Source organism: Cryptomeria japonica, chromosome 11 (assembly GCF_030272615.1).
Source record: "Cryptomeria japonica chromosome 11, Sugi_1.0, whole genome shotgun sequence".
NCBI lineage: Eukaryota > Viridiplantae > Streptophyta > Pinopsida > Cupressales > Cupressaceae > Cryptomeria > Cryptomeria japonica.
Window position 1 is genome coordinate 359,938,787 of NC_081415.1, and position 12,580 is coordinate 359,951,366.

The 12,580-nt window shown below is 37.7% G+C and overlaps 1 protein-coding gene across 1 annotated transcript in view; it reads right to left on the minus strand.

Moving 5' to 3' along the window:
- Positions 1–369: 369 nt before the first annotated feature.
- LOC131040178 (uncharacterized) overlaps positions 370–12,580 on the minus strand; it is a 44,277-nt gene continuing 32,066 nt past the window's right edge. Inside the window, exon 2 of the mRNA XM_059214590.1 lies at positions 370–958. Within this exon, the coding sequence (XP_059070573.1) occupies positions 370–958 (589 nt within the window). The remainder of the gene's footprint in view (positions 959–12,580) is intronic.

Consider the following 12,580-nt stretch of genomic DNA (forward strand, 5'->3'; position numbering starts at 1 on the left):
TAACTTGTGCATAGTACACCACTCCCATTTGATTGCATGCTGTTTCTTAGTTCCCTTACCATCAGACCATAGGAAGTCTCTGATCTTCTTTTGGATATGGTTGAATTGATAGTTGCTAAAAAGCCAAGCAGAGGAGAAGTATATATTGTAGGATGCAAGGATTTTTTGACACACCTGGAATCTTCCAGCAAGGGAAATAAATTTTTTGTTCCATTTGGAGAGCTTCTTATCAATTTTGTTTCTTGCCCAATTCCACATCTCCTTCAAATTTGGTAGAATAGAAAATGGAATACCAAGATATCTGACAATCTGTCTTGGGCCCAACCACTTGAGGGAGAATTTGGAGAAACAACATGGGGGGTTGTCCTCCTAGCCAAGAAGACTGGATTTATGCAAAGCAATTCTACTACCAGATGCTAGGCAGAAGAGTTCAATATTTTTCAAAAGTGCATCAAGGTTATCCTCTTCTAGGTTAAGCAAAATTGCAGTGTCATCTGCAAATTGAATATTAACAATTTCATCTCTGTTAGGAAGGGAGATTGCTTTAACAGGTGGAGTGATAGAGAAATCCTTTAGGATATAGAACATAGCATCAACAACAAGGACAAATAAGGCAAGGGCAAGGGGACATCCCTGCCTAATTAATCTAGTGAGAGCAAAGTTGGGAGATCTTATACCATGAACTTCTACAGAGGCATTGGCATCACTTAACAAAGTTTTAACCATTCTGCAAAATTCAGCAGGAAACCCTAATGAATGGAGCATCTGAATAATATATTCCCATTCAATTCTGGCATAGGCTTTCTCAAAATCTATAAGAAGCATGGCCCCATTTTTTCTTGATTCCTTAGCCCAGTGGAGTGACTCCCAATAGGTAATTAGGTTTTCCAGAATATATCGCCTTTTAACAAACCCAGTTTGAGTAGTGCTGTCAATTCTAGGAAGAATCTTTTCCAATCTGCAGACAATCAACTTAGCCAAGATTTTATAGGAAACATTCAAAAGTGTGATTGGTCTCCAATTCTTAAGCAAGGTTCTGTCTCCCTCTTTAGGTATTAATTTGATAAGTCCTTGATTGATGTCTTTCCCCAGGGAGCCCTTTTGAATTGCCTTAGTGTAGAGTGAGTGTAGGTCATCAACCACCCAACTGATATTTTTCTTATAGAACTCCACTAGAAATCCGTCTGGACTTGGGGATTTATCATTACTAAGGGCCAAAATAGCATAGCTTTCCCAAATTCAAAATGGAAAAGTACATAAATATGAAGTACTTTGGAGTTTTGGACTCCGGGGGTTAGGAGAAGGCAAAATTTGAACAAATCAAGGCTTTGAAGATGCAAACCGTGAAACCCCAAAATCCAAAGTATTGAAAGTAATAAGGGCAATCCGGAATTGCGAACCCCCGGGGTCGAGAAGATCCAAAAAAACTAAACCCTGTAATTTCAAAACTCTGAAATTTGGAGTGAAGGTAGAATAAAAGAGGCATTTCAGATTTTTGGACTCCTGCAATATGGAGTGATGTGGAGACAAATAAAGGAATGTGTTCAAGATTCCAAACTCCCAAGATGTGGAGCCGATAATCCAGAACTCAACACCTTGCAATCTTGAAACCCCAGAGAAAGTTTGAAATGGCAATGAAATGATCTTGCAACCAAAACTCACTGGAATTCCAGATCCCCAAGGTGTAGAAGACAACACTTTTCAAAGCTTTGGACCTTGCGAGTTCGAAACCCCGAAGTCCACAATGTACAAAGCATGGAGGACAAAAAACAATGCATTAAAAATCCAAAATGAGTAAAAGCAAAATAATAAGGCAATATGGAACTCCGGACCCCTGGGATCGGAAAGCCAAAACGAGAAAAAAATTTGGGCCCCGAGAGTTCGAAGCCCTGGAGCCCAAATGGGAACCAAAATAATGCGAAGTTCAATGTTTGTGAATCAAAATGCAAAGAGAAGGTGTGTTGGCAACAAGGCATAAAACTGAGTTGGGGGGGGGGGGTGGGGTGTGAATCTGTTTTCTCAAAAACTTTACTTTAACTCAAACACAATTTAAGCTCTAATAATTAATAGTGAAAGCATAAATCAACAATGCTCTCTCTTAATTGAGATTTTTTCTTTTGTTTTGTCTTGTTTGTCTGCGTCTCTTTTGCTTTCGTGACTGTTCAGGGGTGCTCCCCTATTTTGTTGTTGGTTCATGTCTGTTTGGCTGATGGCCGGATTTTGTAAAACTTTTGGTTTCGGGTCCATGTAAAACCTGTTTATCTTTATAAAAAACACAACATCAATAACACACAACACCAAAATTTTGACATGGAAAATACGATCAAGGGAAAAACCACCGCGGGAACCTACCCACAATATGATGATGACTTGTTAGAAGTGTATGGAATATTACAATGGGGAGTGCACATGCATTCAGGCACACTGCCTTGATCTCACTACTTAAAAACAACAAAGGTCTATAACCCTAGGAAGACTCACTATCTTACAAACATATTTGGATTACATCCGAAAGATCATGAACTAAGAAAATAACATCTCCTAATGCTTGGTTACAGTTCCGGTTAAGCACACAATCTGATATGCTCTACCACACTTCTTTCGAAAGATAAAAACACTATTCACTCACTTATCCGATCAAATACATTCGAACACACTCACAAATATATCTCTCACATGATTATTACATATATTTAGACATATCATCAACCTATATTTCAAGGTCGTCTCAACACACACAATACAAATGATATAATTGTTGAACAAATACAAATTAACTTATGCGGGCCAAAACAATGTCGGCTAAGACATAGTATGGACCTAAATAGATACCTCGAACATAAAATACCTCCAAGAATTATGCTTCAAACATCCACAACACGCTACAATCAACATGCCGGTCAAGAAAATGAAGAGCATCATTGTACCAAGGAAAATCATCATCCACGAGAACAACGATCAATGTGGACCATCAAAACAAATAGGACATGATCTAGAAACATCCACAAGCATCATGAATTACCACAACAACATCCGCACCAACACCACTTATTATATTCTTCATCATCATTATACTGAACTTCAAGAACACTGACTGAACTAATTGTCAACTCAGAAAAATCACTTGCGCACCTCTAAATCGCAAGCCATCTGAATTGAGGACACACAAGAACATCTCAAACACTCTGCCATATTTGCAAAGCAAGATATTGCAACGTGGAGAAATTGGGAGCAAAATCCAGAACACTGATAAGAACAAAACAACTGAAAAAACCAACCGCAATATTGGATCTCATAACTTGATCAAATCTCCATGCGAATGACTGAAACTTAGCTAAATCAACTAGAGATACTTATCTCAAAACCCTTTAATATGCTACAACTCATCTGCAACACATTGGCCAAACCAACTCACTTAATCTCTCTGCAACACTGGAACACACAGAGGAAAATGTTGACACATTCCAACAAACTTCTCAACAATATCCAACAATCTCCCCCCTTGGCATTGATGTTAACATATGAATGTGAAAAACAATCAATGCAAACAAATAAATTAATGATCTCCCCTTTACATCATGCACACAACTCAACATATGTTTTTCACATAGCTCTCTATCCCCCTTTGACATAAATGCACAAATCACTCTCCCTTTAGCCAAAATCTCTCTCCTCAAAACTGAACATTTGACTACTCCCCCTGAGTAGCAACCATCATTCATTAATCTAGATCACAAGTTATCTCTGTGAGGTCCACCAGAGTGATGCAACTCAATGCATCTTATTTCTTATCAGGAGGGGCAATCACGTACCCCTAGCTTCTCTCTGAGATACTCAAAAGTATCCTTAGGCAAAGGCTTCGTGAAGATATTTGCAATTTGTTCTTTGGTACATACATACTCCAATCTGACTTCCTTCTCATTCACCTTTTCTCTCAAGAAATGAAACTTGATTGATATATGCTTAGTCTTTGTATGCAACACCAGATTGTTAGAAATGTTGATAACACTTGAATTATTACAGTATATAGCAGTAGGCTCATCATAAACAACTCTAATATCCTTCAATATTTGATTCATCCACATCACTTGAGTACAATTGCTAGCAGCAACTATGTATTATACCTTTGTAGTAGATAAAGAAATAACATTCTGCTTCTTACTCATCCATGAAACCAACCTCTTACCCAAGAAAAATGCACCACTACTAGTGATCTTCTGATCATCAATATCACCTACCCAATCAACATCGGTATAAGAAATCAAGATAAAGTCATCATCTTTAGGGTACCACTTGCCAAATTCAACCATCCCTTTCAAGTATCTAACAATTATCTTCACAATAGTTACATGAGATTCCTTAGGATCATCTTGAAATCTAGCAACAAGACACACAACATTCATAATATCCAGTCTATTTTGAATTAAATATAGAAAGCCATCAATCATAGATCTGTGTCTAGTCTGATTTCCTTTAGGAGAATCATCATCCTTAGTCAACTTACATCCGATTACCATAGGGGTAGCAACTAGCTTTGAGTCATCCAATCCAAAATTCTTCAACAACTCTTTCACATACTTGGATTGAGATATAAAAATGCCTTTACCGAAGTGAGTAATTTGCAATCCCAAAAAGAATTTCATCTCTCCAATCATAGACATTTCAAAATCATTCTGCATATCATCAACAAACTTCTTGCACAAACTATCATCTCCACCAATAATAACGTCATCAACAAATACCTCAACAATTAAAATGTTATCACGATCAATCTTAAAGTACATATTACTATCAATACTACCTTTATTGAATCCAAGATATAACAAATACTTATCCAATCTGAAATACCAAGCTCTTGGGGATTGCTCGAGTTCATACAGTGCTTTCTTCAATCTGCAGACCATATCTTCCTAATCTGTCAACTAGAATCCATCCGGTTGCTCAATATAAACTTACTCTTCCAACTCACCATTAAGAAAGGCTAACTTGACATCCATCTGATAAAATTTGAAATTATTGTAAGCAACATAAGCAAGAAATAATTTAACAGTTTCAATTCTTTCCACCAGAGCAAAAGTCTCCTCAAAATCATTTCCTTCCATTTGAGAATATCCCTTACAAACAAGTCTAGCTTTGTTCTTAACAACTTCACCCTGTTCATCCAATTTGTTTCAGAAGACCCATTTAGTTCCAATTATATTTTTATCCTTGGGTCCGGGAACAAGAATCCATGTATTTTTATTTTCAATCTGGTTCAATTCTTCGTCCATTGCTTTAACCCAATTTTCATCTTTGCATGCTTCATTAACATCCTTAGGTTCAATTTTAGAAATTAAGCAATACTCTTCAACAATTCTTCTAGTCATCACACCTTTATTCTTATCTCCAATGATTTGATTTGATTCAACCTCACATACTTGGGAGTCTTAGGGATTTCTTGATTTTTAGTCTCTTGACTTCTTTCTTCTACATTGACACTAGTCTCCCCTTGATTTTATAGATTTTCTAGAACAATCTAAATTAGATTCTGGATCTGCATTTGCTTTCGTTTATCTGAATTGACATCCAGTTCATCTGAATCATATCACATGATCTGATCTATCTCTCATTTCTCTCATCAACCTTCACATTAGTACTTTGATCTATCTTTCTCAATCTCTTATTATAACACCGGTAGGCCTTGCTCTTAGTAGAATAACCAAGAAAAATTCCTTCATCATTGTAGCGTCCTAAAATTGCGACACTTGCAATTTCGACTGCATTTCGGTCTTCACGATGGCGACGCAACACGCAACCTGAATGGAGACCCCAAAACTTGCTTATGACACTGAAAACTGCATTTTCTTGCACCCTGGCCTGAACCTCCTTTGCACCCTGCTGTCCCGGGAGGTGGGACCAGAGCGCCCAGCGCCCTGGTCGTTCAGGACCAGGGCGCCCAGCGCCCTGGTCCCCAGGACCATGGCGCCCAGCGCCCTGGTCCCTGGGTCCTATTTTGGGCCCGGTCTCTTTTGGACTTCGGGTCTTTATGTTTGCAAATTAGAAAATTATCTTTCCTGGTCGGCCTAAGGTTGGGAAAATCAGTCTATCAGCCCTAATTGGCAAGTATATAAACTACATTTGCCTCTCCCATTTGGGTAAGAAGGAGATATGTGTACAAAGCGTGGAAACTATACTCAAGCATTCAAGCATTCAAGCATTCAAGCATTCCTTCTAAGTCTCCATTCAAGGCTAAGTGTTGCATTCAAGACAAGGATTCAACCATTGAAGAGGAGATCACATAATACTACATGCTACTACAACAAACAACAACATCTATACCTTTGCACATAAGGATACAAACATCCTTACAACAAGGTATTAGTACTTGTTTTACATTACAGACATTTACATTTATAGCACTTGCTCATTTCTTGGTTAATTCCAAAACCGGGGTTTGACCTAAAGGCAAACCCCTAATCCCTAACCCCCCAATCGTCTTCGCTTTGCTGTGTGTAGGTTGCAGGTACGCGGCTGAAATTGAAGATCTAGAATCCTTGTGTAGAGACGAACAGATCCCCCTTCGTTTCGTGGATTTTTCGGAGGACCGTGGCGCCGGGCGCCATCGTCCCGACAACTTTTGCTCAAATTTGTAGGACAGCGCCGTATCGACATTTTACTGCTAATTCCAGGTCCGCAGCTTCATCCTATATCCCTATCTCAGTTTATAAGCGAATCTTTGTCACTTTCTATGCATTCCTAGCTTAATCTTTCTATCTACATTTCTTTACAAAAGAGGGTAGCCTTGCTTTCTTAACCCTTGAAACACATTTAGCATCCAATCTTGCATTGTGTGGGATTGGATCTTGTGGGTTTCAACCCCTCTTTTGAATGTAAAGTCTCTCCCCTAAGTGAAAACCATCAACCCTAGTGAATCTCCCTTCTCTCTCCTTGGAGTTGGAAGAGGGGAGAGCAACTAGGGTTCGATCGCGATTTTCCGCTTTACAATCATATCAAGCATCAAACTTCCCTATATCTTCATCTCTTTTGATATAACATTTACTTCCAATTTTTTTGAAATATCTACTTGTAGGAACATGAACAAACCATAACTCATAAGGAGTCTTACCAATATCACCTTTGATATGCACCCGGTTAAGAGTGTATACAACAATACTCGCAGATTCTCTCCAATAGATATGCATAATGTTTCCTTTAATCATAATGGTTCTAGCAACTTCTTGAATTGTTCTATTAATCCTCTCCACAACACCATTCTACTAAGGGGTTCTAGGTGCAAATAACTATCTCTTCACTCCATGCTCTTCAAAATTTTTTTTGAACTCACCAGAAGTGAATTCATCACCTTTGTTAGATCTCAGACACTTTATCTTCAATCCTGTCTCAGTCTCAACCATAACTTTGAAAATCTTGAACTTCTCCAATGCTTCAGACTTCTCCCTTAAGAAAGTAACCCGTATCATCCTTGAATAGTCATCAATCAAAAACATCAAATACTCGTCACCCTACAAGTTTCTCACTCTAGAAGGACTACACAAATCAGTATGCACAAGATCCAATAATCCATTAGAGCAATGTTTTTTTCTTTTGAAAGTAACTCTTGTCTGCTTCCCTAATTGATATTCTTTGCATATCAAATTAGTAGGCTTTACCAAATTAGGAAGATCTCTCACTGCTTGAGTAGAACTTATCTTAACCATGCAATCAGAATTCACATGATACATCCTCCTAGGCCATAACCAACTTTCATCAATCTGAGCAATCAAACAACTTTTACCATTAGCATTCAAGTGAAAGATATTACCTTTAGTCTTTGTTCCTGATGCAATCTCAATTCTGGAACCACTTAAGATTCTACACTCGTGATTCTTGAATTGTAAATCATACCCTTGTCAACCATCTGTCCAACACTCAAAAGATTATGCTTTAGACCTTCTACATACAAGACATCATCAGTATTATGCTTACCATCAAGAGAGATATAACCTCTACCACGGATTATACTAGCTTTGTCATCTCCAAATCTTACTATACCACCATCATATTTTTCCATACTCACAAACTTACTCTTATCACCTGTCATATGATAAGAACAACCACTATTAATAAGACATTCATCTTTCTCTTCAATTTTAGCAGCCAAAGCTTTCTCTTCATTAATATAGCTAGCAAAACTAGTAGGCACTGGATAATCTTCCTTGATAGCAATACATACCCATTCATCATCATTTGAATTTTCTTTCTCAGATTCATTATCTGGCAAACCTTCATCAGCATCATAATAACATTTCTTCTGATATTTAGGCTTGTATTGTTTCCCAGGAATTCTTTTCGAACACCTTGAAGCAAAATGTCCTATTTTGTTACATGAAAAATATTTAAGAGGAAATTTCCCTTCATAATTACTGACTCCTTTAAGCAATCTCCTGTCAATAAGGGCTTCAAGCTCCTCAAGCTCTTCTTCCATCTCCTTCATCTCCTTATCATATCTAGATACCCTTCTTTAAGAAATTTCTCCTAGATCATATCTCTGCTTTCTGGAAATAGTAGCTTTGAATGCAGATTCTATCTTAGGAAGAGACTCACCAAACTCACTCAATTCAAAGGTAACAAGCTTGCAAATCAACATGTCTCTAGTCACATTAGTCATGGTCTAGATATCCTTAATAGCAACAACTTTGTGCTTGTAACAGGAAGAAATGATCTAAACACTTTAGCAACAATCTCCGATTCTTTCAATACTCCATCGATACATCTGATATTGCACACAAGCTCATTCACTTTCAACATAAAATAAGTGATGTTCTCATCTTCACCCATCTTCAACAACTCATACTTTCCCTTCAAGCTCTGCAACTTGGCAATCTTCACATGACTGCCACCTTCATACAAATTTTCCAACTTCTTCAAGATCTCATGAGCAGTCTACAAATCTATCACATTTGTCATTTCAGAATCAATCAAGGCACTCAACAATGCTTCCTTAGCTCTAATATTATGTTCAACTTCCTTTATCTCATCCGGAGTTGTAGGACCATTTTGAGGAATGTTATACACATTTTTAGTAATTTTCCAATAATCTTCACCAATGCATCTCAAGTGAAACTCCATCCGACTTTTCCAAAGCATGTAGTTTGATCCATAAAATCTCAGACTATCCTTCTTATAAGTTGCCATCCCAAATCACCTCAAGCGATCAAGCTTCTTTAGAGGAACTTGCTTTGATACCAATTGTTGGCATCTAAGAGGCTGGGGGGAGGGCGGGGTGAATCAGTTTTCTCAAAAACTACTTTAACTCAAACACAATTTAAGATCTGATAATTAATAGTGAAAACATAAATCAGCACAACATCAATAACACACATAACACCAAGATTTTTGCCATGGAAAACATAGTCAAGGAAAAATCCATTGTGGGAACCTACCTACAATATAATGATACCCTATTAGAAGTATATGAAATATTACATCAGGGAATGCACATGCATTCAGGCACACTGCCTAGAGCTCACTGCTCAAAAACAACAAAGGGCTACAACCCTAAGAAGACTCACTGTCTTACAAACATATTTGGATTACATCTTGAAGATCACAAACTGAGAAAATAACATCTCCTAATGCATGGTTACAGTTCCAGTTAAGAACACAATCTGATCTGCTCTGCCATACTTCTTTCAAAAGATCAAAACACTATTCGCTCACTTATCCAATTAAATACATTCAGATACACTCACAAATATCTCTCTCACATGATTATTAAATATATTTATACAGATCATCAACCTATATTTCAAGGTTGGCTCAATGCACACAATACAAATGATAAAACTGTTGATCAAATACAAATTAACTTATGCGGACCAAAACAATGTCAGCTAAGACATAGTATGGACCTAAATCAACACCTCAAACATGAAATACCTCCAAGAATTATGCCTCGAACATCCTCAACATGCTACAATCAACAAGTCATCCAAGAACATGAAGAAAACCATTGTACTGAGAAAAATCATCATCCACGTGAACAACGATCAATGCGGGCCATCAAAACAAATAGGACACGATCTAGAAACATCCAAAAACATCATGAATTACCACAACAACATCCGCACCAACACCACTTACTAGAATCTTCATCATCATATACTGAACTTCAAGAACATTGACTGGACTGATTGTCAACTAAGAAAAATCACTTGCATACCTCCAAATTATGAGCCATCTGAATCGAGGACACACAAGAACCTGTCAAATGTTTTGCCAGATCCACAAAGCATGATATTGCAACGCGGAGCAATGCAGAGAAAAATCCAGAACACTGATCAACACCGAACAACTGAAAAATCCAATTGCAATATCGGATCTCATAACTCGATCAAATCTCCATGCAAGCCACTAAAAATTTAGTTGAATCAACTAGATATACTTATCTCAAAACCCTTTAATATGCAACAACTCATCTGTAACTGTAGCGTCCTAAAATTGTGACACTTGCAATTTCAACTGCATTTGGGTCTTCACGATGGCGGCGCAACGTTGAACCTGAATGGAGACCTCGAAACCTGTTTACAACACCAAAAACTGCATTTTTCTGCACCTTGGCCTGATCCCTCCTTGCACCCTGCTGTCCCGGGAGGTGGGACCATGGCGCCCAGCGCCCTGGTCCCTGGCCCTATTTTTGGGCCCGGTCTCTTTTGGGCATCGGATCTTTAAGTTTGCAATTCGGGAAATAATGTTTCCTGGTCGGCCTAAGGTCGGAAAAATCAGTCTATCAACCCTAATTGACAAGTATATAAGCTACATTTCCTCTTCCGAAGAGGAGGAGGACATATGTGTGCAAAAGGCGGAAGCGATATTCAAACATTCAAACATTCAAGCATTCAAGCATTCCTTCAGGCAATTGAGCATTCTAAGTCTCCATTCAAGGCTAGGTGTTGCATTTAAGACAAGGATTCAACCATTGAAGAGGAGATCACTTACAACACATAACATACAACATACATTACACCTTCGCATGTAAGAATACAAACATTCTTACAACAAGGTATCAGTACTTGTTTACATTACAAACATTTACATTTATAGCATTCTCATTTCTTGGTTAATTCCAAAACCGGGGTTTGACCTAAAGGCAAACCCCTCATCCCTAACCCCCCAATCGTCCTCTCTTTTCTGTGTGTAGGTTGCAGGTACGCGACTGTAATTGAAGATCTAGAATCCTTGTGCAGAGACGAACAGATCCCCCTTCGTTTTGCGGATTTTTCGGAGGACCGTGTGCACGCCGGGCGCCATCGTCCCGTCAACTTTCGCTCAAATTTGCAGAACAGCACCGTCTCGACATTTTACTGCTAATTCTAGGTCCACAGCTTCAGCCCGTATCCCTATCTCTGTTTATAAGTGAATCTTTCCTACTTTACATGCATTCCTAGTTCAATCATTCTATCTACATTCTTTACAAAAGAGGGTATCCTTGATGTCACAACCCTTGAAACTCATTTAGAATCCAATCTTGCATTGCGTGGGATTGGATCTTGTGGGTTTCAACCCCTCTTTTGAATGTAAAGTCTCCCCTAAGTGAAAACCATCAACCCTAGTGACTCTCCCTTCTCTCTCCTTGGAGTTGGGGAGGGGAGAACAACTAGGGTTCGATTTTTCCGCTTTACATTTTGGTGAATCCGACGTGAACATCCTCATTCTGATTATTCATGGTTAGATCTAAAAAAAATTTGCTTCCCAAATTACATTTCCATGTTTGATCTTTTGCAAATTTTAGAGGCTAATTGCATAAAAACCCTAAAATTTTCTTTTAAGTAATTAAACTTGTGAAATGTTTAATTATTAATGCTTGTTTCAGATCTACCCTTCTATTGCAAATTTTCAATTCATATTTGTGCTTTAATTCTGAAAATTAAGTGGTTAAATGTCAAAACCCTAATTTTTAAAACCCCCTTGATTCAACCTTTGACGGATAATTTCACTGATCAAAACACCTCCAAATCGGCTGTAACTTTGGATTCCACAACAAAATCACAATATCTCTCATCCTTGAAAATTTGGAAAAAAGTTGCGAGGACCGTGTGCACCCTGAGCGCCATCGTCCCCGACATTTTTTCCGAAATTTCGGGAGCTAGATCTTACTGTATTTTTCTGCTAAAATCCAGAATTTTGGCTGATTTTATCAATTCTAACACTTTCAAAATTAAAGTCAAAGTTGGTCTAGTGATTGCTTGGATTGAGGCTTCTAATCATTCAAAAATTGTTGAAATTAAAATTCATATCAAAATTGTGTTTCTTACAGTCCTAAATCTGAAAAGTGTGTTAGCATTCATTCGAAATTTCAGTGCTTTATTCAAATTTTTACAATTTGTGACTTTTGAAATTAAGTGTTTAATTGCAACAACCTTGATTTCCACTTTCAAATTCGAATTTTGCATGAAATTGAGTCAAATTTTAAATTTCAAAGCCTACATTGCTTTCAGCATTCCCTCTAAAATCATAAAATTCAAAATTTCAGTTTCCCTCTCTTTTTCAAAATTCAAAATTTACATTTTTCAACAATCTTGGTAGGGTTCAATTTTGAGAT